A 27,531-nucleotide genomic window follows, 5' to 3' on the forward strand; every position below is an offset into this window, starting at 1 on the left:
TTTTGGACCTCAGGGACCACTAAATTCATAATTTTAAATCCCATGGACCACTAATATGATCTGCCTAATGACCGGCTGGGTGGGTGTGGCTATGTGGTTATGTGACTGGGTTGGCATGGCCAACTCAATGGCCAACTTGTGTCACTCACATCGAGGGGCACCTCGCCAGCCTCTACTCACCCTCCCCTGCCAGCCACTCCTCGCCTTCCCGCCCAGGCTTCTTAGGGCCCCAACAGGAAGCAATTGTTGAAGCTAAGCAGCCACCATGAGAAAGAGTTGGCAAAACAGCTGGCTCAGTTCAAATTGGATCTGACTGAGAAGGAGGCTCAGCAGAAGCACCTCACTGAGGACTACAAGCATAGACTTTCCAAGCAGAGGGAAGACCTGCGGGAGTGCAAGGCCAGGTACCGGCACCTGGAGGCTCAGAGGGCTGAGATGGTCAGCCAATTCCAGGCCATGATGCAGTCCCACTGGAACAAGGCCCTTTGGCTCTTTGCCACCAGTGGCGCTTCCCTCCAGCCTTCATCCAAAGGCCTGCACCAGGAGGCAGAAGCAGACCCCAAGGTGGAATTTCTGCCCTCCTCTGCCCCACACAAGAAGACCCCAAAGGGGTAGACTCTCTGCAGCAATACAAATGTTCATTGCCCGTATCCGGCCCAGGGGCCGTAGTTTGAGGATCCCTGATTTTAGTGCAATATAAAAAATGCAAATAATTTTTCTGCAGACCACCAAAATTTTCTCGCGGACCACCAGTTGGTGACCGCTGATCTGAAGCACCTTGGTCCAGCCAGCGAATCTTCTTGATTGGAATAGAATGTCCCAATTCTTGTTTTCAGTTTCCTCATCAGTTTGGTGAGGCAGAAATCAAAGTACCCGTCTCCTCAGCTTCTTCTGTTTTAAGGTTTCTACAATATATTGGAATGTTCCTCCTCTCCTGCAGCCTGTTTGTGGCTGACCTATTGACTCCTTTTTGAATTATTTACCAGTGGGAATAAAGAGCAGCCGTGAAACAGAAACTTCATAAAGAGATTTAGATGAAGCATTTGGTGTGTGATGTTTTTATAGGTCCAGCAGTGCAATTATGGCACATGGCTCAAGCTGTTTTCCTAAAAATTGATGTACAGTTTGCACCCAGTCCTGACATGATCCTGTTTGGCTTTGACAGGCTTTTCAAATGGCTTTTGGATTGTGGCCTGGAATCTCTCTGAAATCAGGGAAGGAGGTCAAAAGGGGTGGATTTGGTAAATAAATTAGTTCTGGGGCTTTTTTAATGACTGATCAAAAGAAACTGGGACCTTATAAAAAGCCACTTTGGAAATAGGTGTGAAAAATCTAGTTTCTAATATATGACAGATATGATTGCGTATAAATTTAGGTTTTGAATAGACAGAAATATCCTTGTGATGGCTTCACTCAGGTGCTTCATTCAACACTTTTCCACACAGGATCCTCCTCAGTCTGTAGAGGTAGGATGTGCAAGTGAGGATGTGCATTATTGCTTAACGCATTGTAAGCCGCCCTGAGTCTCCGGAGAAGGGCGGCATATAAATCAAATTAAAAAAAAAAAAAGTGAGGAGAGATGATGAGAACATCCCATGGTGCAAATGGAGTTGGATTCTCTGAATGGATCTAACTCAGTGCTATTTTTGAGACCTGAAGAATGAAAATGAAATTCTCCATTTCAACACAGTTTAATATTTTTCATTCCAAAACCTCATAACCCCAAATAATTGTTACTGCTATTAAGAACAAGAACCATGGAAACAAATACATTTAAACATAGTCCAATCCCAAAATCTTTATTAGAGATTACTACAGCAATATTCTACTGATCTGGAAAGTTAAGCAGTGTCAACTCTGGTTAATTTATGAATGGGAGACCTCCATTAAGCCCAAGGACTGGAGGCTAGACTGGGAGGTGAAAGAACAAGACAAAGGCAACCCATTGCAATCTGGATTCCAAGAAAACTATATGGATGTATGTGTCCATGAAATTGCAGAGTTAAACTTGACTTGAAGGAGAAACTTTTTACGATTTTTTTGTTAGAAAATTCAGACATTATAGAAGATGTGAAGAGCCTGCAGGCTTTCAGAATATGCAAATACTACCTTCCTATTTTTATAAATCTCTCAATCTTTTAATGATTCTGGAATGACATGAAGACCCCTCCCCCCCTTTTTAGTGCCCCTCTATAGGTAATCAACTAATATCAAAGCAAGCATCTGCATTCTTCAAATGCCTTGCCCCCCCCCTACTAAAATTAGTAAAAGATTGATCTTCCTTATTGTTAATAGCAATCTGCTAATAGGACCTTAGCAGCTGAAACAGAGATGGATGAGAGAGAGCATATAATCATGTGATTAAGTGGTATTCTTGTTTCAGGACTCATGTGACCATTCCCTTAGGGACTTTGAGATTGGCTGGTCCATCCTCTTGGTTATTCAGCCAGTGGCTTGCTAAGGGGGCTGGGGAAAGGGGGCTTTGGAACCTATCACACAGCCCTTTCACGCCCTCTAATGGAAGACCGAAGCACTGAAATGCAATTTTAAACAGAAAAAGAACAGACATGCCACTGATCCTATTGAGGCTTATGGACTGGTTTGAAAGATAGATAAAAATGTGAATAAATAGGAGAATTATCTGAGAGGTGCAAAAGTCCAGATATCTACTAAACAGAAGAAATCCCAGGACATTTAAAGAGAGTATCATATTGGGGAAGAGGACTCTGTTGTACAGCATTCGTTCCTTTACCTTTCAATCACTCTATCCAAAAACATGATAGAAAGAAAATACCCTTATTTTCCAGAAGAATATTTATATGTGTATGGGCATTGTGTCATTATATTCTATTGTTTATGTTAGTTTTAAGACTCCATTCAGGTTGCCATGTGTCCTTTTTTAGAATATTTCTAGGTCCAATCTATGGTGTGCATTTTCCCATACCATTTGGTTGAGTTCAACACTTGGTTGAACTCAACCAAGATCGTAAAGATGGTTCTTTCTGCAAGCATTCTAGACTTCAGAGAACACTTTTTATCAAAGGGAAAGAAAAGTGGTTATGGGAATCAAAGAATACTAATTCTTTGGCCCATTTACACATCAGATAAAGCCTACAACCCTTAATCAGCCACTATACAGATTGTAGCCCCTTTGCTCTTCATTCAGTGGCAAGGGATAACAATTCTGTTTTTAAACATAACACTCTCTTATGCCATGGTTATGGATTTCAAAACAAGTCAAGGTTTGTAAACTTACTTTTAAATTCCTTACATAAAAGCATTTCAGTCCAAATTAACATATAATGAGAAATATTTGAACATTATTTTCTACTTCCTCTCTGAATTATTTTAGGACTTTTAAAATTAACTGCCTTTTTAGAAAAGTTCCCTCAAACTTTTTGACATTTGTGGGAGGGAGGGAGGGAGGGAGGGAGGGAGGGAGGGAGGGAGGGAGGGAGGAAGGAAGGAAGGAAGGAAGGAAGGAAGGAAGGAAGGAAGGAAGGAAGGAAGGAAAGGATTTAAAAAGGAAATCCTGACTCCAGTCTATTTTCTGTTACATCGGAAAAATTTAGCTGACACCCTATCTGGTTCTGTTCTGCCTTTTTTTATTATTTGTTTCACAGCCTCCTAAGCTTTCTCAGTTCTTGCTGAGCAGCAATTGCTTATACCTCTGTAGTGAGTTTCTTTGTATCAGCTCCACAAGCATTCATGTCACTTGAGTTTTGTTTAGTCCAGCAGGCTCACAAGCTAAGTGAATTACTGCCAGAGGACTTCTAAAAAACAGACTAATGTATGCCAAGTTGCATTCACTCACATAGGAGAAATCAGTGTTTCTTTTTTGTTTTTCCATTACAAAGAAAGTCTTCAATTCCCTACTGAAATTATCTAACCATTGTTCCTAGAGAGCAGATGCATTCATTGCATCCTGCAAAACCAGGAAACTGAGTTCTAGTCCCACCTTAGGCGTGAAGGCCAGCTGGGTGACTTTGGGACAGTCATTCTCTCTCAGCTCACAGCATCAAGCTCAGGCAACAAGCCAATTGGTCAATTCATGTCACAAGTGATGGGTCAACACTTGGTTGATCCAGGGGAAAAAAAGCAGATTCTGCAGTTGTGGGGGGGAAAAAAAACCTTGGAATTCTTCCCCCCACCTGCTTTTGCCAGGTTGTTAATTTCTCTGTTTAAAATGCATTTGATACCATCAATTCTGTAAACACATTTAAGAATTGAAGAAGAAGAAGTAAAACTGTAGGCATCAAAAAGGCCTAGACAAATCAGAGTATCCTTTCACATGGTACTAAAAATATATCAGATGCTGAGCCAGGACACGATACATTCATTCTCATGTGTGAGAACGTTACCTGGTTTTTGATAATGGGATCCAGAGAGGATGTTCTTACTATGATTCAACTGGGTGGGGTGGGGGGGGGGGTTTCTCTTCCAAACTAACCAGGGGGGAAATCTCTTCCAAACTAACTCAGACAATATCCAGATAAAAAAGACCAGACATTACAGTGTTACAGTTACCAATTAAGGTAACATCCGTAATTGGTTCCGGGAGGTGTGATGAGTACCAAAAACAGTGAGTACCAAACAATTTTCCCCCCATAAGGAATAATGTAGTGAGTCACAAGGCAGCCGACACCAACAAGTTCTAGCTTATGAATTGAGTACCAAACAAATGATGAGCACCAGGACAAAATGTTCACGTCAAAATGTGTTGAGTATCAGATTGGATGAGTTTCCTAGCAGTTGAATACCAAGATGCCACTGTATAATATAGCACATTACATTTACAGAAGAAAAGATTTACTTTATTTACCAAGTGGCATAGGGTAACATGTCTCTTCTAATAGATGGATCAAGATAAAAATAAAAGTGAATAAAGTTTGTCAAATAAGAGGTGTAAATAAGATGCCCTGGAAAGAATCGTAAACTATGGGCGTGTAAATTGATTGAGTTGGAAGAGGAGAGGAAAGAAAACATAAATGGAATAATTATCTTGCTCTACATAGAGCAAAGCAGTGCCATTTATAGTTAGTCATAAACAATTGGAAAAAAAATATTGTAGGACTCGGCCACTTTTAGTCTCCCAAGTTTTAATTAAAATTCACACTATGATGAAAGCCTCTAGCTGCTTAGACCTAGGCACCATGTTGTTCAGAAGCAATCAAGGATGATAAATCAAAAAGCAAGTCTGACACACAACAGATAACTGTGGTGCTTGTGGGAAAAACTGGACAGAGGGTTAATGTTTTGTAAGGACCTCAAAACCATCAGGAGAACGTAAATGGGGAATTTAGATCTTCTCCTTAAATCATGATTGCATTGAAGAAAATACCAATATGAAAAGACAGAGAGAAAAAAACATTTTCCTTGGATTAGAGGGGAAGGGCAACTGAAAAAAAAATTGCTGTAACGTTTAAAAAAATATCTAAATAGGTACACTTGTCCCAGTACATTTGTATGACCTTCTTCAGTGTCCTAAACAAAATAAATTGCAGCATTGAATCACATTGGGTAATGTAAGTAGCATTGTCCCTGCTTAGTATTTGAAAAAATAAAAGCAAACTCAAAGCTGAATGTGGCTAAGACGTTACATCATCACAGATGCTCTGCACATGCGCAGAAGCGCCCTGCGCACGCTCCCGTTGCGAACCGGTAGCAAGGGTAAGTGGAACCCAGCCCTGCACCTTTCCCAACTTGATGCCTTTAGATGTATTGGGCTACACATCTTCCCTAGTCAAGACAGTTGAGAAAGCTGAAATAGATAAAGAGATTCTTTACAATATTTTGGACAACAAAAATTGGAATTATTACAATTTGTGGACAAATGAGATAGATATTAGTTCTTTTGTGTCTGGAGGTTATGCTCCCTAAGCAAAGGTTCTAGATTCAAGAGAAGGGTTGAGTTGATTTAGCCAAGTTTAATTCCATTGGTGGAAAAACGTTGAGTAGAAATACTGTGCATTTATTTAAAACATTTTTAATAAATGAATGCCTTGAACAGTTGATGAATGCCTACACTAACAATGGAGGTTTGCTTGAAATCCTTGGAAATTTAGAAACCAGTAATAAGAAGGTAAATCTCTTTCCAATATACATTTGCCCTATTTTATTCATGTCTAAACGCCAAAGGCGCATGGAATGCTGTTATCTTCCCACCAAAGGTGGTCTCTATTTTTCTACTTGCATTTTTTACTTGCTTTCGAATTGCTAGGTTGGCAGAAGCTGGGACAAGTAACAGGAGCTCATCCTTTACTTAATCACATGACCACGGAGACGTCTTTGGCCAGCTCTGGCTTTTCGGCTTTGAAACTGAGATGAGCACTGCCCCCTAGAATCAGGAATTACTAGCACATATGTGCGAAGGGAACCTTTACCTTTTATACATGTCTAAATTTCAAGCACGGGAAATTCAGAAGTTAATAGGCTGCCTGCTCTTGGGATCTCCATCATAAACTGAATAAACTAGGTATCTATTGTTATATATCCCTGCTATCCTTTTACTTACCTAGCCCAGATGTTACCTTCCAATTTCACAAGATGGGAAATCCTTAAACTACTCTTCTGCAAGTAGTAGAACCATTTTCAAAGTGTGTTACCTCCGACAAACAAGTTGGGGGCTTTCAAGACAGAGCAAATCTTGATCTGAAAGCAATTCTAATCTGTAAGAGCATATTATCTATGATTAAAATATTCTTCCCAAAGCCTGGACTTCCAAAAATTCTTCATTTGTTTGTAGAAAAGACAGAAAAGAAGCTGAGTTGTGAAGTGCTCGAGTTGTTAAAAGTAAAAATTGAGGAAATGGCTTGCTGACTGTTGTGAATAAATAGGAGGAAATTATATTCCCAGCAGAGTAATAGATTCTCTGCAGTCATTAATTTTTGATCTGTCTGCACTCGGGATGTTGGCAGGAGAATAATTCTGTGTTATATGGGTTTATAACTGACTATTACATTTTACAACTCATGCTTGCCTGGTTTATGATTCAGTGAACCGTTTCCCACATAGTTAGTCAGAAATGTCTGCATCAGAGAATGCAGTACAAAGCTCTCAAGTTTTTTTTCCCCATGATTGGCTTCAGAGAGGCATCTTTCATTCAGAACTTACTCTGATTCAGGTGAAGGATCTTACATCTTCATAGATGCTTACCCTAATGGGCAAATGGAAGAGTAGATGGATAGTTACAGTTATGTCAGCAGCACTTCTTTTGACAGTCCTCATGCCTCTGCCATTCATACATAGTGTCTCTGGAGCATCTCAGTCATCCAGGTCAGGGGTCCCCAACTTTGGCAATTTTAAGACTTATGGACTTTAACTCCCAGAATTCCTCAGCCAGCCATGCTGCAGGATGGATACCGTGGTGGCTGGCTGGGTAATTCTGGAAGTTGAAGTCTATACGTCTTAACGTTGCGAAGGTTGGAGATTGCTGATCCAGGTCATAGTTGTCCCAAAGGTGCTTTTTCAAAAGGCAACTGGGCTTTGTTTTGCTTGAAGATGCTTCACTTCTCATCCAAGTTCTGCAAAATGAACTGAAGAAGCTTCTTGGATGAGAAGTGAAGCGTCTTCAAGCAAAACAAAGGAAGTCCAGTTGCCTTTTGAAAAAGCACCTTTGGACATTCATGCACAGATTTCAGCATGGGAAGTTAGAATACTCCAGTTTCTCTGGAAAGAAAATCTGTTGTGTGATGCACCCAAGAGGCTGCCATTCTGCTCACATCTAAAGCATGCAAGCAATCACCATAAAACAATGATGATCAAGAGATCTCGCAAGGTTTTCTTCTCCAGTTGATTTTAGGAATAATAACATAGTGTTTTCACGTTTCAGCACAATGCAGTTGGGTGGTTTCTTTTGTTACACTTTTGCTTCGAACTGAAGAGCATGTTTGAAAAAAAGTAAAGGAAATTGTTAAAATAAACATGATTTTCAAAACATTTATCACTTCCATATGTTCAGATACGCTGTCTCTTCTTTCTTGCATATAGATCTTATCTACTGTCTTTAACCATGGCTATAAGTTATTCTGAGAAGTCATGCTGAGTACTGACTTTAATATGACCTTTATTAATAGTACACCCCAATTCTTTTATGAGGAGCTTTTAAAAATCTATCCCTTCCAAAGCTGTTGATTCAAATCCTGGTTAGAATAGAATAGAATAGAATAGAATAGAATAGAATAGAATAGAATAGAATAGAATAGAATAGAATAGAATAGAATTCTTTATTGGCCAAGTGTGATTGGACACACAAGGAATTTGTCTTGGTGCATATGCTCTCAGTGTACATAAAAAGACAAGATACGTTCATCAAGAATCATAAGGTACAACACTTAATGATAGACCTAGGTTACAAATAAGCAATCAGGAAACAATATCAATATAAATCAGGAAAGTATTCTTCATGTTATGTAGCCCCTGAGATGAAAGAACATACCCCAAATATACAATAAATGCCATTTTTCAGTATATATGAGTAGAAAGAATCCAGTGACATCTCTTTCTGGATAGCTTTATTTCCCACATATTGGTTTTGATTATAAAAAAAAAAATCTGATATTCAGGAAATGTTATGCCTTTAATTTTTTTTTTTATTTTCTAAGAAGCACACACATCTACACATGCTGTAAATCATTTGAAAACAGTTATATACATCTTGTGAAAAATAAAAAGAAAGTAGAGTTGTCTTCATGATGGTATAAATATTAGTAAGTGATTCACAGAGTCACATTTTGATGCAAACTGACATATCTCATAAACTAGCTCACAGGCCTTAATGCTAAATTGCAATCTTGATTCATACAGCCCACATTCTGCAAATTATTTGCATTAAAATGTTTGCATAAATATTTTCACATAGTAATAAAGATAGCATAATTCTAAGCTAGGAGACACAAGCAGAAATAGGTATTAAAAGTTGTGTAATTTGTGATTCATTTTTAAAGGAAGTAATTGAGTAATTTGTTTCCTTTTTCATATGGTTATCCATATTCAGGTATAGTGTTAATTTTAAGTTAAATAGAAATAAGCATATTAATATGCCGGATTCTTCATTGACATAGAAAACAGGATCTGTTAAATATAGTGTAGTACTGTGATATAATGCAAATCTACGGAAGTTAATCAGGCATTGAAAATATTGTACAGAACAAAATCCAATGTATAACCCTGCATTTAATGCTAAGAATCAGGTTATAATGTATAAATATGGCATTAAGGTAAAACAAGGAAAACATGCTTTTAGAAATCCTTATCCATTGGGGCTAAGAAAGAAAATTGCACTGTAGTTAGTTCAAGCTTATAGCCTTTCTGAAGCTTTCATGAGTGTCATCACGAATATGTTTATTGAGTAGGAGCAAAGTAGTTGAATGTAGAATTCATTGTTCAATCCTATGTCGATTTATTTAGAAGCAAGTTCCGGAATTTAGTAAGCTTTATAGTCCCGAAAATGATGCCTCAGTTCCTCAAACATTGATTTGTAGGTGTTTACGATAGGTTAAGCCAATGAAGCATTACAATAATTTGTGGGTCTGTATGACATTAAGGATGATTTTAAAATACTGCTCTAACAGACCAATAGGACCAATTCAGCATTTTGAATCATGTCATGGAATAGAATGGGCAGGATTTGTGAGGGAGAATCTATGACATATGTGTCACAGGTGATAGGCCAAACCTCTTTATCCTCTGAAAACTGTGCAGGAAGACCTTGTTCTCACATATTCTCTGGAACCCCCCAAAATTGTGTGAGAACGGGCTGTGTTTCCTCTCTTTTTGGCGACTGCAAGGCCACCCAAGAGCACTCTTCAAATTTTCAAGGCCTCTAGAACTGCCTCAGATAGGCATTTAAAAAAAATATATTTACAATTATGTAAACATTTATTTATTAAATAATAAATTTAAATAACTCCAATTTGTATTACTTTTTTATGAATTCTTTCTCTTTCTGTGTTTGAGAGAGAGAGGGAGGGAGGGAGAGAAAGAAAGAGAGAGGGAGATGCCAGCAGAGTCAAAGTAGGCATTTTCTTATTTTTTTAACCCACCGTCAATGAACAGCAAACACAGTTGATTGCGATTCCACAGCTTTGAAGAGATTTAACAAGTTTAACAGCCATCCCCAGTTCCTAAGATGCCTTTAAATGATAGTTTTGTGAAAGAATTGGGGCTCCTCTTCCTCCTTTTACAGATAAGGTAAATCCTGCTTCTCCTGCAGAAATAAGCTGCTTGTGAATGATAGCTCCTTGCTCTGAATTGTCATGTCTGATATATACATCCGCACCGTGATAGCAAAACAGAAATGACACTGCGAGCAGTCAAGCTGTATTTCAGAAGGGAGCAATTTCGAGTGGAAAAGGAGTCGGTGAAGGTTTCCTCTTTTCCCATTCCAGTATCCCCACATTCACGTTAGAACCCACATTTGAAGGATAATTTTTTTCTTCTTCTGAGAACAAAGAAAAGCTACTGCTCGGTTATTTTCAGGAAGGAAACTATTAAGCACACTCTTCTGTTTTCCCGGAATAGATTTTAAAGGCAGAAAAGGAAAAAAAAAAAGTTATAGTGCTGTGTGTATTCCAACATTTGTATCATTTGAGATAGAATAGGTGCAAGGTTTGTTTTCATAATGAAACCATATACATAAAGATAAATGATTAATCATTTGAACTTTGAGGAGTTCTATCATTGATGATTTTTCCAACTTCCTTATTTCACTTTAATGGCACTTTCTTTTTATGGTCTTCTCTTTTCATGTAGTTTACTGAAACACCCAACTTTCTGTGATGTAATTGCCAGGTATTTAACTACAAAGCAATATTGGAAAGAGACATACATTGACAGAGAATCAAGATTGCCTTGTTATCGCAATGTACATTTGTTGAAAATTAACAGATTTTAAAGGAGCAAGGAGCTCAGATTTGTAAGAAATGAAAATACATTTCTCGTGTTTTGAAAATTAGCCACCTTAAAAATAATGTGAGCCTAGGGAAAATATTAGAAGTCCCATCAGTTTTATCACTACAGTCAGTAGACCATAGTTAGTTTATTTACTACATTTCTACATTGACACACTTCTGAGGACTCTCTTCAGTTTACAATTTAAAATGACAGTAGACAGGAAAAAACAATACAAATGCAAAGAAAGAAATAATTTAAAATTTGATATTGTTGTCATTAAGCCCTCTGCAGACAACATTGTTATGCTCAAAGGTTCTCCTGAGCAGTTCTGTTTCAACAGCCTTCTAGGAGGAGTCTAGTACAACTTGCCCCAGCGAATTCGCAACAGGACAATTTACTGCGGCCATCTTGCCATGGGACAGTTCAAAGCAGGATAACTCAAGAGAGGAACAAGTGAATTGCAGCAGGCCTTGTCTTACTTTAGGTTTGAACCTTCTGAAGTTAGAAGTCCTCGATGCTGGAATGAGCTGCAATTCTACTTGTCCCTCTCTTGAGTTATCCCGAGCATTGAATTGTCTCGTGCAAGTTGTCCTGTAGTGAGTTAGCTGCAGTGAATTGTGGTGAACTGCAGTGATTCAACTGAGGTGAGTCAGCCAGGGTGTGATGGCCGGGGTGAATTGGCCAGGGTGGGAGGGAAATTTCCAAGAGGATGGGGGCGACACCTAAAAGGTTCTTATTTTGCTCCATTTCCTGAATCTCAGAAGGAGATTCCATGAAAGGAGTCCTCTACCTTCTTAGTTTTGAGCACTTGTTTGGTAAATTCTCTTTGAAATAAAAAATGATAATTGTACTAGCTGAATACCCATGCTCCGCTATCAAACTATGTGATCGGGCTTGATAAATCAACACTTACAGCTTGAAAATTAATGAGTAGTTACGATCTGCCTCTCCTCTCCACTTCTCTCCCTCAGCCTTGCCCCACAGAAGCCTATCCTATCCCATCCCCCTTCTCTCCCTCACCCTTGCCCCACAGAAATGTCTCCTATTCTATCCCCTTCTCTCCCTCAGGCTTGCCCCACAGAAGCCTCCCCTATCCTATCCGCTTCTCTCCCTCAGGCTTGCCTCATAGAAGCCTCCCCTATCCTATCCCCTGCTTGCTGCTGTGAAAGTAAATCTGAAACTGAAACTCCTCTCCTCTGCATGTGTTTTGCATTTGGAACAGATTTCTTTTCAGGTGGGATGGGGGAGTGGAACTCCTTAGCACCAGAGCATGTTAATAATAATATAGGAAATACTACTGCTCTGATGGTCATTTTGAAAAACCCTTTCTTAGCACCTAGAAGCCATGAGGAACATATGTGGCAAATTTCAAGTTTGTAGGCTTTACGGTTCTGGAAATTTTGTGATGATGCGTGAGTGGTATTTCGCTTTTACATATATAGATAAATGTATAAACAATTGTATAAATAAAAGAAAAATCAGGTTTGGTGGAATGCAGTTTTCATGAACATAGTTTACTGCACATGTGTTAGGCTACATGTAGTCCTTGAGTTGCAACCATGTGTTTAGTGACCATTCAATGTTACAACAGCACTAAAAAAAATGACATGACCAGTTTCCATTGCATCACGTGATCAGAATTTGGGCGATTGGCAACTTATATACACTGCTCAAAAAAATAAAGGGAACACAAGCAGAAGACATCCGAGTTCTGAATGAATGAAGTAGCCTTATTAAATACTTTGTTCATTACATACAGTAGTTTTGAGTTCCCTTTAGTTGTTTGAGCAGTGTATAAACTACTGTATGTAAAGAACAAAGTATTTAATAAGGCTATTTCATTCATTCAGATCTCAGATGTCTTCTGCTTGTGTTCCCTTTATTTTTTTGAGCAGTGTATTTATGACAGTTGCACTATCCTGGGGTCATGTGATCACCATTTGTTACCTTCCCAGCTGGCTTCTGACAAGAAAAGTCAGTGGAGGAAGCCAGATTCACTTAATGACCACGTGATCCACCTAAAAACTGCAGTGATTTGCTTAACAACTGTGGCAAAAAAGTTGTAAAATGGGGCAAAACACACTTAACAACTGTCCTGCTTAACTATGGTAATGATGGGGCTCCATTGTGGTTGTAAGTCAAGGAATACCTCTCCCGGCACCAAGTTCTTGGTCAGCATGTGCACAGAGGAGCTGATGTAAAATAGTTTCTTTCCACGATAACAAGACGATTTCTAGGACAATAAAACTCAAAACTGTAATATCATGAACTGTGCTCATAAATTCAGTCTGATAGCCTCAATAACATTCATCATCTTTCTCTTTTAACAGAATACACAATTTATCTTATTCATTGATGAGCAGCAGAGGTGCTAGTGTGGTGAATTTGTACAGTTCTGTCTTCTTCTTTTTTTTTAAATTAGTGGATGTTTCAAAGTATTTGGCCTTGGTTTCTAATACACAAATAAAGAAAATATTAATTAAATAAAGAAATAACAAAAGCAGTGAAGCATGTTTACATGCTTCTTTATATAGATATTAGTTACTATATTTGGTAACTAATGGCTAATGATTACTTTTTTACTTACAGGAAAGATTTCAAGTCAAGAATCCACCTCATACATATATACAGAAATTAAAAGGCTATCTTGATCCGGCTGTAACTAGGAAGGTAAGAAAAAGATGGGATTTTTTTTGGTCTCGTTCTCTTGCTTAAGAACAGTCATTTTTGCCACATCAAGCAGAAAAGCTTTCTCTGTTTGCCAGAAATGAGGAGGAAAAGAAAGCTCTTGCCCATTTTGAAAGCCATGGTTGTTTTCCAGACACTTTGCTGAGAGAGTCACCATTCATCTCTTGAGATTAGTATGAGGACCTTCTTTTTCAAGGCTTGTCAGGGATGGTGTCCTATGGATAATAATTCTAAGATTCTTTGTCAACAAGTCCACAGCCCCAATGTAACCATAGAAACAAAAGTTAGGCAAAATTTGGGGTGACCCATAAGCCACATTCAAAATTTTTAAGATGCGGAGAGTGAAGAAATCTGCAGAGGATTTTAATTTTTTTTCCTCTCGAGTTTTTGAGAATCTGGATTTATACTATTCTTTTTTTAAAAAAAAAAAAAACCAGTATTTTATTTAGAAAGTACGTTGTATGTTTTCCATGTGTTTCCTGCTTCACAACAACCAGGGAACCCTGCTGCCAGTTTTAAGAAACTGGATCACTAAAATTCAGTGGAAGCTTTGGGGGGTGTTACAAGAAAATGAAATATGAGGATGGAAGTTGCCTGTCCTGGTCAAACTATTGAAGTATTCTAAAACAAGACTTTTCATCCATGCTGTCATTATCCTGTCCAGATTGTTATGATGTTGCTGATTCCCCCCCCCCCCCCCCGGGGAAGATCTTGATCATTTAAATCATCCTGGGAAATATTATCATACTGTATGTGTACAAATCATGGGGAAAAACATGAAAGACCTTTTGTGTTATTCTCAGGGTAGAATATTGGAAGATTTGATTGGACAAAATTATTTGTGTGTGGTGGCGGATATGTTTATGCTTAAAAAACATAGATTCAGAAGAGTTGTCCTGTTCATCATTTTTTTAAAACGTACTGTACGTCCTGTTCTTGATATCTTGAAGGGCACTTGGTTTATTTCATAATAGAAAGAAGAAAAATCTGTAAGGATTAGGCTATAGAACTGTCATCCTCATTAATTTAGATATCAAATAAGATTTTTTTCCTTTCTTGTAAATTCTAGAAATTTAGGAGAAGAGTTCAAGAATCTACACAAGTTTTACGGGAACTAGAAATTTCTTTAAGGACTAATCACATTGGGTAAGTTTTTTTTTTTTTTTTTTTAAAGCAATGGTATTTGACGAAATGATTTGGGGCATGACCAACACAAATTTAAAATATTGTCACTGTTATTATTCAGTTTTTTTCAAGTCAATCATGGGATTGCATGAGAATCTCATGATTGACTTCAAAGAAGCTCTAGAGTTCCTTTGCTTGAAAAGTGTCATCTGTTGAATAGAATAGGTTCATCTCCAGGGCACTGTGGCTTAGGGATGTACCTTAGTTTTAACAGAAGCATTGGGCTTCTCAGGGAAAGGAAAATTAAGGAAAAAGCAATTTCAACAAATGCAGGGTTGCTTCAAAACAAATTGTACTTTACCATCTCCCAAGTAGATCTCAGAAACTGCTTTTGTTTAAAAGTTGTGGTTCTGTCTCTTTCCTCCCCTTCCACCTTTTCAGTAAAGTTAAATTGACCATGAAATACTAATGCTAGGCCAACATTTCCAAGAGATAATTGGCAGTGAGTGAAGATTTAGGTACTATTTTGGAGATAAGAAGCCAGGGAAATCTGTAAGCAATTGCAACAGTTTTGCCATCAATTAAATTCCAGATTTCAGCAGTATTTGCTAAGCCAAATACTTTACAGCAGTCAATCTTTCTCCATTCCTTTTATTTCCCCCCACAAACTGCTGACTCTTTCAAAACACCAGGCATTGTGATGTGATGGCAATTATTAGCTGTGACTTCTTATTAGAGATTACACCTGCCAGATTCATTAGGATTTAGACATCATAACGTGTCTGCTTAGGAAAAGGTTTAAATGTAACTATTAGCTGAGCAAAGTAATTGCATGTTAGTTATAGTGCTTTTGCACATAACTAACTGGAGAGTAGAAATAGTGACTTCCTACACATAGTGAAATCTCACATTTTAGGTATGTCATGAAGTTCTTCATGATTTTCTTTAAAAATAATATAGAAGAGCATTCCATCTTTTGTTTTTATTTTGCATTTGATACTTTGAATGGTGAGCAAGAATTAGCAAGATTAACTTTGTGTATGTTTCATGTAGAGATTTTTCATTGGCACTGCATAAACCATAGTATGTCAGTAGATGAGAAATCGCTATGCGACTTGTACAATAAAAAGATCTAAGTGGCACGAACCATTTCTTTAATGAGGGACTTTGTTGTTCACTGTTAGTAGTCCAAAATATGTGTCTTCTTCAAGACTAATGCTGTTTTTCTGATCCTATATGCAAGGTAGGTGAGCTGTTGCAGGAAAGATTGCCTTATTTGTAAACCAAATACTATTTGGAGATCTTAAGTAGGTATTTAGTTATTTTGGTATAGTGAGCCATGGAAATGACTTTGAGAAACTGTTCAGAAACTGTTAACAAGCAAACAAATAGCACAAAAACATGTTTTGAGCCTGGGGTAATGGAAAAATAATAGGAAGAGCCTCAGTTTGGCTCCTCCCTGACTATAAGAAGGAGGGGAGAATAAACACAGACTGTCAGGATTCTGTTATAAAGATAAAAGTTTCCCCTGTCCAGGCAAGTCTGACTCTAGGGGTTGGTGCTCATCTCTGTATCTTAGTCTAGGGAGCCAGCATTGTCTGAAGACAATCTCTGTGGTCATGTGGCCAGCATGGCTATATGCCAAAGGTGCACAGAATGCTGTTACCTTTCCACCAAAATAGTACCTATTAATCTATTTGCATTTGCGTACTTTTGAAATGTTAGGTGGGAAGGAGGCAGGAATGGGAACTCAACCTATCACGCTGTGCTTGGGGCTCGAACCCGGGCTGTCAACTTTCCAGCTGATAAGCTCAGCGTCTTTAACCACTGAGCCATCATGCCCCCATATTCTGTTAGTGCCTTACTCAACAAAGTATAACACTAATCTTCTGGTGTAGTCTGTTTTCTGATCTGGTGATTCTCAAAAAGCTGACCATTAAGTTGAAAGCCAGTTGGCATTATTTAGTTGGAATCCAAATAGAATATTAAGAATTTGATTCTGTTAAATAGTTGAATGATAGAATGGACTACAATGAGGTTTATTTGTTATACTTTGGGTCCCATTCCCCCTGCAAAATTGCTCCTGGAAATTCAAAATCCATATGATTTTATTTTGGCATAGTTCAATTGATTGAGTACGTTACTTGAGTTGCTTTGTTCCATCTATATGTATTGCTTTGGTGCATGAAAAATTGAAAAAAATGAAGAAGCTAAAGCGTTCTGGGACTTCAGAATTCAAACAGACAGGCACATGCCACATAATACCCGAAACTTAAATATTTTGATAAGAGTGACAAAAAAGTCTGGATAGTGGATGTGGCAGTATCTGGAGACAGCAGAATAGAAGAGAGAGAATTGGAGAAGATAATAAAATACAAAACATTGCAAATAGAAATAGAACAACTGTGGCAAGAGGAAGCAAAGTACCAATAGCCATAGGCACCTTGGGTGCAATCCCAAAATAACTGAAGCGCCAGTTGAACATCATTGGCATTGACAAAATCACTATCAGTCAGTTGCAGCAGTCAGCTTTACTCAGAATATTTTACATCCTGTGATGATACCTTTAACACTATGAAACATCAACATCTGCCTATCCCAGGTCCTTAGGAGGGACTTGACAGGCAAATAACAATGCCAAATTCAGTCTGAACATCTGACTGGCTGTGTGATGAACCATAATAATGAACACCCTAATTTTATAAAATGCCACCTTGCTTGGAGCTGCCATACTGTATATATTCTTAGGTGCTACTTTAATAATTCTTAGGTCCTTGGTTAGATTGTTTTCACGAGTCTTAAACAATGCATCTAACTCAGTGGTGAAATGTAAAATTTGTTACTACTGGTTCTGTGGGCGGGGCTTGGTGGTGGGGTAATGTGACTGGGTGGGCGTGGCCAACTTTTTTTTTTTTTTACTTTTAAAAGCCTCGGACGATCAGGCAACTCAGCTGGGATTGTCAGAGGCTTTTTAAGGCTTTTTTCCCCCTACAACCTCTTCAGCTGAAGGAGTTGTAGAAAAAATGCTTTTAAGTCTCTGATGATCCCAGCTGAGCTGTGCGATCATCAGAGGCTTTTTTTTCTTTTAAAAGCATTTTTTCTGCCCAAGAGATTGTAGAAAAAATGCTTTTAAAAGTAAAAAAAAAGCCTCTGATGACCGTGCAGCTCAGCTGGGCATGGAGAGGGGGACAGGGATTTTTGCTACCAGTTCTACGAACCACCCACCACCCTCGCTACTGGATTGGGCAATCCAGTCTGAACCAGGAGCATTTCCACCCCTGATCTAATTGCAAATTACTCATCATAATAATTAACCAGTTTGCTGACCTCTAATAATATTTCCAAACTCTGCATGAAAGTCACACTGAAGGTAACCCTTAAGTTTGCTCTGAAAATGTGGTTCTCAATCTTTTATCTTTCACAAGTTTCTGAGTAAGAAATGAATATCTTTTTGGATCCTGTAATATTTGGTTTATGTACAGATATAAATACCATGATCTCTTTTGATGATTGTTTTTCCAGGTGGGTCAGGGAATTTTTGAATGAAGACAACAAAGGCCTAGATGTTTTGGTAGAGTATTTGTCTTTTGCACAGTATGCAGTCACGTAAGTATAATATGATCCACACATTCACAATCTGGGCAGAAGGAGAAAGATATTATTAGTTCATCCTGTTTCAGTAAACGGTGAACACAGTTGGTATAAAACCCTGTTATTCAAATAATTATATGTCTGTCTTCCTAAGATGGCTGTCATAAAGTCTCTGTTCTCTGTTATGCCAATTGCGCTGCTCACTTCAGGGACAATAAATGGTAGTGTCAGTTCTGGAAACATTGGGAAGCATGATAAATGGTTATTATGTGCTGAGATCTACTGTTCCCATAGCCAAGTCTTCAGATGTGCATTGAAAGTCAAGTCAAATGCACATGCAGCAATAGAAAAAACAAAAGCATAGGGGATTGTTGATGAGGTATACAGGAAGTTGCCTTATTCCAAGTGGCTTCTGTTAAGTTTCCTGAAGTCCAACTGAAGTCCTTTCTGAGTTCCCTTTAACTGAAGATGCCAAAAATAAAATGTAAGGACTTTCTGCTTACAAAGTGTATGATCTACAACTGGGCTGATGTTCATCTGCTCCAATTTGCAGAAGGAGATTTCATATCTTGCTATCTTGAGGTCCAGGTGTTAATGTGGACAAAACTGGTAATTTCCATGTTGAGTACTGCAACAGAAAGAGAAGCCCACAATGGTCATGCTGCTTTAGCCCCTTGCCTGTCTCTTCTTAATACTTGAACTAGTCCTCAGGGTCACCAGTGAGAAGAAGCAGGAAGGCTGCCCATAAGCTTCCCATAAGAAATTCCTCTGCTTTGCCATCCCACTGATGGAAAGTGACTTGGACTTCAGAATGAAGCCCTATTGATAGAAGGTGGCTTCAGAGCCCCTTTCCTTCCTAGCAGTGAAGGGAAGGGAAGGGAAGGGAAGGGAAGGGAAGGGAAGGGAAGGGAAGGGAAGGAGCATATGCAGAATGAGAAGCTTCTGCTTCTGCTCGATCATGATCCAAACGTTCCAAGATGCACAAAAGTATAAAGTTATTTTTAGGGTGGAGACTTAAAAAAAGGTTCTTCTACTGCTGGACAAGAAAGGACCTAAACTGTGCTAAAATAGTAAATGAGATAAGAAGAATGGCACATGGCAGAAAAACAACTGACTTTAAAAACAACAGCTGCATTCTCGTATAGAGCTAAACAATAATGTGGCTTGTTTGGGATTCTTTGATGTGATGTGTGAATTGGTCTGCAAAAGGAAGCCATAGTTTACAAATCATGCAGATGAGTTTTGTTGATCATATCAAACAGAAAACCAACAAACCATATTATGATGTGTGAACTGGCCACTCAGATAAAAGCAAGCAGCTTTTCTTACCGTCCATTCTTCCTCATGTACTAAGTTTGAGAAATAACCTCAAAGTCTATGGAAGAGGATGGCATAATTCTCCTTTCAACCAGCAGTACATTAGACAAGGTTTGAGAAATAAACCAAACAAAGGAAGATTACAGTCATGATTACAATAATGTATTACATATGTTTGGAATTTTGCCTTGGCCAACATATTGGAAGAAACATTTCCATTGCATATTGACAGTTGAAAGTAATTAGAATACATTGTTTGTTTATCTTTAAAACAAAATGCATTCTTGACATTTCATCTATGCTATAGTATGGAAAGGTTGTTTTGTCTTCCAAGAATTTCAGTAAAATTGAAATTAGGTAGAGTCTCTCTGTAAAGTTTGTGACTTATTCCTCCTTTCCTTGTGGTAGCCTTTTATTCCCTCCATTTCAAGATCCAATTTTATTGTGAAACCAGCACTGAGTTTCAGCCCAAAGGAAAATGTATTTACATGGTTCTCTACCACTTTATTGTAATCTATTGGGACATTTCTGAGTTCTGCAGCAGGAGAAAAAAAAAGCACTCTCCTCCTTCTCACTGGCATATGAAGTGTCTATTTCTTTTCAGATTTGACTTTGAAAGCTTGGAAAATAATATGGAAAATTCAGTGGACAAATCTAAACCATGGAGTCGATCCATTGAAGATCTCCATCGGGGAAGTAACTTACCTTCTCCAATTGGCAATAGTATTTCCTGTTCCAGCAGGCATTCTACTCTAAGGTAAGATGAAGAAATAAAATTGATTTTGGACTGTTCTTGTAGTTTGCGGAACTTAAAAGGCAAAATTTCCCCTTGTCTGCCTGATACAGAGTGACTGGCCTAAGGTCACCAGGTTGGCTTTGTGCCTGATAAGAAACTAGAACTCACGGTCTTCCAGTTTCTAGCCAGGTGCTTTAACTATTGCACCACACAGGCTACTCATAGAAATATGCTTCATTTTTGGGGGGAGGGGAGAATGGTCCATGGTTCTATATAAATATATTGTAAGTCTGCAGTTCTGAACACAAACCCATGCATGTGTTCATTATAATCTCCCTAACAATTAGTCTGATATAAGTGCTTATGGGATTGCAGCAGGGGTGGGTTCTACTTACCTTTACTATCAGTTCGCATTGCGCCCGCGGGTGTGCAGATCACCTGTGATGACATCCAGGTCAGTGGGGGGAGCCTCCCACCAGTTTTACTACTGGTTCTTGCGAACTGGTCCAAACCAGGGGCAACCCACCATTGGATTGCAGCTTCAGTACTAGAGAAGAAACATACTATTCAATAATTTTACATATAGGAATTTCACTAACATTGAGTTCATTTTAGAGGGTTCCATTTGTTCATTGCTACTCATAGTCCTATAGCTATCATATAAGGTAGTAATTCTTGATCAGTATTATACTGTACTGTAGCAACATTTTATTGTTCCTCAAAGGAAGGGGTAGGCAACTCTTAGCCTGTCAACTTCATGTGACTTCCACAGCAATCCTTTTGTGGCTCCCACAATCCTCCCACAATAGCCAGGGCCTGGCTGTTAGGCTTTGGCTTCACCCTCTCTTTCAATGATTCATTATGTCACCAGTCACACCACTTCCAGTTCCTATTAGACCATTTTAAAAAATCATCTATTATTTAATGTTCATGCCTTCAGCTCCATGGATTCTTGGTAAATTACTGTATAAAAGCACCAGAGTTATATGTAAGAAGTGGCTGTTTCCCGCCAACAGGTTTGCTGCTGTATTTTGCCCCAATTGTATTCATAGCACTCTTTTGGTAATACATTTATCAGATTCCTGTGAATATGGTCCTGCAGCTAACCTGAGCTTTGTTTGACTCGTGTGAAAGGTCACTGTGCTAACTGTGGCCTATCCTGTTTATCAATATGTGCATGTTTGCTTAGAAGCACTTCCCGACATTGTGGGCATATTTACATGCAGTCAAAACAGTGTGAAGATGCTGATCTACACAAACAACTGCTTCTGATTAGTTGGATTTTTAATGGTGGTGGCAACTTTGCAAGGTTGATTTGGAACTTAATACTCATGCTCAGCAATTTTTTAATTCAGTGGAGGCATTGCTTTTCAAATATGTATGGGGTATAGGTGGGACACAGATAGGTATAATGGTTAAGGCATTCAGTTAGAAACCAGGATACTGTGAGACTCTAGTCCAGTGATGGCGAACCTTTTTGTCGTTGCGTGCCAAAAGTGTGTGTGCGCGCATGCGTACTGGCATCCATAATGCAATGCGTACCCCCACCTGTGCATGTGCACATGACCACCCCAATGCTCCCAATGCATGCGCCCCCCCATGCCACATTTTGGGCCTGGAAAGCTTCCTGCACCAAACTTTGCTGGCACAAACGCACTGCCGCTTCCCTGGCAGTGACAGGAGCAGCTGGCGGGGCGGTGGCAGGCTGTAGCGGCAGGTTGTTCACGCCGGGCTAAGAGGCATGCCAGTCTCGCACTCCGGACAGCATCCAGCCAGACATATCTGGTCTCCCCCTGCGGCAGCCCACGTGGATCCCAGGCAGTGCAGCTTCAGGGCCTTTCCTCGCAGTAGCGATGATGAAGCAGGCACGCGGGCAGGCGCAGGGGAGTGATTGGTGGCAGCGCTCCTGGCTGGCAAGGGGTGGATGTCCCGGAGCTGCATGCAGGCAATGACAGCATGGCCGGTGTGCACCCGAGCTAAATGCACGCCGGGAAATGAATTTCTGCTGGCCGCTGCCGCATACGTGAAGGCCAACTGTTGTCATGTGTGCATGTGCACCAGTAACCAGCAGACTAGCTGGCCGGTGTGCATGCGTGCCCCAGAAACCCAGAAGAGGAATGGGTGATGCCGTGCATGTCGGACGACATGGCTCTGTGTGCCACTTCCGGCACACGTGCCATAGGTTCGCCATCACGGCTCTAGTCCCATCATAGGCACAAAGCCATCCAGTGACCATGGGAGAGTCCTCCTCTCTCAGCCTTAGGAAGCAGGCTATTGGAAACTAGTTCTGAAAAATCTTGCCAAGTAAACTGAAGGGACTTGTCCAGGCAGCTGCCAGGAGTCAACATTGACATAAAGATGTGTGTATGCGTATGTGCACACTTACACACATACGCACAGGCACACATACAAGGTTGTGGGTATTAAATGTCACATCATTTTAAGTTCACTGCTCCCACCTGTATTTTACAAACTTCCAAGAGTAAATGAGACTTTATAATAGCAGTATAAAAATAAAATAACTCCATTATTTTTCTTCACATGTAAACCACAGATGGTCAGGTTATATCAATGGGCTTAAAGCTGATGTCTATACAGGAATAATTTGCAAGAAGTGTGTTCATTTAAAATGAAAGTGTAAAAGATAAAGGTTAAACTACTAGCTATAGATTTGAATGAAGAATATGGAAAAGAAAGCGGTATTATTTAAAGTATAGTTTAACATTTCTGATTGGCTAAATCATTTGAACAGTTTTCTCTGCAGAACCTATTAGAATATTTAATAATTCTTAGGAAATCTACTTGAACAGTACTTGCGGTTTTGGAATGCTGCATTTTTACGAAATATTTTTAAAAATCAATAAATCAGTTGTTGTATGGCCAACATATGTTTTCAATATTTATGAATCTGCATTTGTTGCTGAAAAGCAAAATTCAGATGCAGACTACACAGTGTCTAAATTCACTCTTTCTGGTCTTGGTTTTCCTGTATCTTCTTTCTGAAAACATTGTCTAGCTTCATTATTAGTTTCAGTTTCTAATACTTTCTCATTCTCTCTCAGGTTCACTGTTTTTTCGTTTTTTCCCCTCATGTCATACTTATTTATCTATTTATTTAAGCAGGCCCACCTCATTGGGATTCCTTTCTCCATCACACTTATCCACGCTAAATGCCATCCAAATAATTCATTGTCCTGTACAACTTCAAGTGCCTCCAGAGTTACTCTTCACCTAGCTACCTCTGGCATTTCTTCAGTTTACAAACTAGCAGAGTTCAAATTTTTGTTTTTACATTCAAATTTCATTTTCTGTCTGTCTGTCTGTCTGTCTGTCTGTCTGTCTGTCTGTCTACCCACCCACCCATCCATCCACTCACCTGTCCGCCCATCCGTCAATTTACTCCATCCATCCATCCATCCATCCATCCATCCATCCATCCATCCATCTGTCTACAGTCTCTCCCTCCCTCCCTCCCTCCCTCCCTCCCTCCCTCTCTCTCTCTCTCTCTCTCAAATACATGCATGCATGTCTTTGCAAAGTAAAATATAACCTGATTCAGATGGTTAACATTAGAGTTAGAAATGGTTTATTTTCCCATAATGCTGGGTTGCATTGTTCTAAAATGCACAGCCTATTTGTGTACCTCAGGTATAAGATAGATTCTCCAGGATGTGTTTTTCTCACTTTAATGGATGTTCAGTGAAGAGAATACAGTCTCATTTATTTTAGGCGAAAAGGAGATCCCAATTGCTTGCAGTTTCTGTTTACTGCAAATTTAAGTCACAGCTAACACACAGTGTCCTGGTTTTTTGTTTTTTGTTATATTACCATTGCAGGCAGCGATGTCATTTGAGGGAAACAGTGACTCTTGCTGTAAAACTGCAGGGGTAATTCCAATGCCCATGTCAATTGCCGTTCTCCAAACAATTCTGGAAGTGGGCTTTGAAATTAGTTTTGCTGCATTTTTTTTTATTCGGTGTTCAACCAAGTGTAAAGGACATGAACTGCCTTGTCATCTGCTGGATTATGGCAACCGCTGAGTTGGACAGGCTAGAATATAAAGTGCTTACAAGCCGATCCTTTGAGCCCAAACGCTCTTATATTTGGGCTGATTTTTGAGATTGCATGATACTTGCTACCAATGGAAATTTGCAGGATTGGGATAATTCTGTGTATTCATTAGTATTCTCCTTATTCTAAAGATTTCAGTCTAGATGTTGAGACATTGCTCATTCTACCCATGTCAGTACGTCTTGGCTTTATAATCTTTCGTAAGGTTTGATTCTTGGTCATCTGAACTACATTACAAAATGAGTTAGTATAATGGCTAATATTTATCTTCAGTGTGAAATATGAAAGCTTAAACCCATTTTAGAATAATTAGCTTTTGTTTGGCAAGGTTGAATAGTACCTCATTGTTTGACACTGAAGATAAACGTGCTAATAGAGGTATTATTTTTCTAATGGCTTGGGATGTAATGAACTCCATTGTGCGGGAATTAGGTCAAAGGTTGCTTTGGAAAAGCGCTTGCCAGTGCTCTCTCTCACACAAAGTGTGTTTTCCATGAATGGGAAATCAATTAGCAGATGGAACCCATTGGAGAGTTAGGCATAGACCCAAAGGGCTGTCTGAAGGAGAGGGCAGTGCAGCCCATGCCTACAGCTGAGCTTCTAACCCAGTGTTTTTTCAGATTTGGCCAATTCAGAATGTGTGGACTTCAACTCCCAGAATTCTTTAGCCTGCACTACTTTGGAATCTCTGGGAATGAATTCCTCCTCAAGAAAATGCATTTAGAAGAGAACAGAATAAAAAGAATGCTTTGAAACATTATCTGAATCTTGCCTAGGATTATGCATTTAAAAATATAACTTTTAAGAGGCTGAAATATCTGCTCTAATATCATGAGGGACATGGCCTTATGTCTGTTATTATGGGAACATGGATTATGTGGAAAAGATAAAAAAAAAAAATCAACCCTTTGAGTCATGTCCACAGCAGTAGTAAACATTTCTCTCAATTTCTGATTTCTCACCCCCCCTTTTAAAATTACTTTTATTTAATATGTCAGGAGTATAAATAAAATGAAAAAACATCAAAGATACTAAACAGATACAGAAATTAAGAAAACAAAAGATAACAATAACTATCCCCATTAAATTTTAAACTGAACCAAATTGGTTAGCACAGTATAAATTACTAACAAACATATAAACAGTAAGCAGCAAATTAGATAAGTAGCTATAGATACAGTAATTCTGTAAATAAGACACTCAAAGTTTGGTTTGGGGCATACCTCTCTCTCTATAACATTAGGAGCTAAGAGTAGTTTCCAGTTAGAGTTCAATTCTGAATCAGATTTATTTTTTATGAAGAAAGTTATTTTTGTCATTTCAACTCTTAACGTCTTAGTGGACAGCACAAATGTGCGTAGATATTATCTTTTTCCAGAAAGTTTTTTTCAATTTCCTTGTCTACTTCCTAGTGCTCTCTCTTCCAAATACTGACCTTGCTTATCTTTTTTGAGACCAGATAGTGTTGACTGTAATATGGAATAGATCGGTAAAATATTCTCAATAAGGAAGTGCTTTATTTGCTTATTTATTTCGGTTTATGTGGCCACCCATGTGGCTCAAGAAGGCTAATAACCAACTCAAAACAGCCAGTAATAGTAAAACAATTCTGGCTTGTTCAGCTGTACATAGTTGAAGGATGAGTGATTCTTAGAGACTGACAGATAAAGGTACTCTAAACAAACATGTGGTTTTGATGGATATTAAGCAGCACAATAGTGATTAATTATGTAGATAGTGCACATTGACAGAATGCCAAGATCTGACAGACACCATGTTAAAAGTAAAGTAAAAGGCAAATAAGTTCATGCGTTTCTGAACTCAATTTCCTTTTGCAAAGAAATCTCTGTCCTTAATCTCAAAAAGGTAGTGGAGGGCAAGACTTCCACGGAAATGGAAAACGGGGAATCATTGTATTCTAGCACCTCAGTGCTAATCTCAAAGCCCTTAGAATTCTTCGTTTATAATAAAATAATATATTACAGTTATGATTATTGCAAAAGATCTTTCACTGCAGTGTCGTCTCATAGAAAATTTACTTTGCTGAGGAATGCATTTTTTCAGCAATTGAAAGTCGATGGAAGAACGACGTAATTAACACTATTGGTTATTATGAAGATTGATTATCAGCATTGTCTTTAATTAGGAGGTTATTTGCAAAAGTTCCAGGATGATTATAGAGTTTTTAAAAATCTGGTGTTTTTTTTTTTTAAATGATTAAAAGCCAGTAGCTGACCTAATTATTTTTTGTTGATAGGTATAACACCTTACCCAGCAGAAGAACTCTTAAAAATTCAAGATTAGTGAGTAAAAAGGATGATGTTCATGTCTGCATCATGTGTTTGCGTGCCATCATGAATTATCAGGTAGCTGAATTTTAGAAATTCTTTGGTGGTGAAGATTCTGAAACATGGCCATAATGAGGTTTCTTAGTCAAGGAAAAAAACCTCTCTCTTTAAGTTTTTTTAAAATTAAAAATAGGAACTCCTATGACACATGAAAAAATATATACAGGTAGTCCTTGACTAACAATCACAGTTGAGGCCAAAATTTCTGTTGCTAAGTGAAACATTTTGGAAGTGAGTTTCCCCCATTTTACGACCTTTCTTGTCACAGTTGTTAAATGAATCAGTGCAGTAATTAAGTTAGTAACCCAGCTGTTAAGTGAATCTGGCTTCCCCATTGACTTTGCTTGTCAGAAGGTCTCAAAAGGGGATCCCGTGACTCTGAGACATAAATATGAGTCAGTTGCCAGGCGTCTGAATTTTGATCACATGACCACGGGGAGGCTGAATGGCCATGTATGAAAAACGGTCATAAGTCATTCTTCAGTGCCGTTGTAAGTTTGAACGGTCACTAAATGAACTGTTGTAAGTCGAGGACTGTCTGTATACAAGTAATTCTCCGTTAATCATGGTAATTGGGACCGGAATTTCCACATCCACAATGTGGCCATTAAGTGCAATTTTACATGATTGGTTTGCTTACTGCTGGAAATTCTGGCACATCTAGTTGTGTTTGTTAAGTAAACCCTGTGCTGTAAACATGGTGTTAACGTGGTCACCATTTGCAATCTTCTGCCAGCTTCCCCCTTGACATTGCTTGTGGAA

General features: G+C 38.7%; 1 protein-coding gene across 8 annotated transcripts in view; it reads left to right on the plus strand.

Moving 5' to 3' along the window:
* Nucleotides 1-27,531, plus strand: part of FMNL2 (formin like 2) — a 193,284-nt gene that overhangs the window by 114,996 nt on the left and 50,757 nt on the right. For all 8 annotated transcript variants that reach the window (XM_034425116.3, XM_034425131.3, XM_034425103.2 and 5 more), the window contains exons 3-7: nucleotides 13,483-13,563; nucleotides 14,651-14,727; nucleotides 18,229-18,312; nucleotides 20,219-20,371; nucleotides 26,679-26,787. In XM_034425116.3, coding sequence (XP_034281007.1) covers nucleotides 13,483-13,563; nucleotides 14,651-14,727; nucleotides 18,229-18,312; nucleotides 20,219-20,371; nucleotides 26,679-26,787 — 504 coding nt within the window. The remainder of the gene's footprint in view (nucleotides 1-13,482; nucleotides 13,564-14,650; nucleotides 14,728-18,228; nucleotides 18,313-20,218; nucleotides 20,372-26,678; nucleotides 26,788-27,531) is intronic.

The sequence above is a fragment of the Pantherophis guttatus genome, chromosome 1, assembly GCF_059756535.1.
Source record: "Pantherophis guttatus breed Tessera chromosome 1, ASM5975653v1, whole genome shotgun sequence".
Classification (NCBI taxonomy): domain Eukaryota; kingdom Metazoa; phylum Chordata; class Lepidosauria; order Squamata; family Colubridae; genus Pantherophis; species Pantherophis guttatus.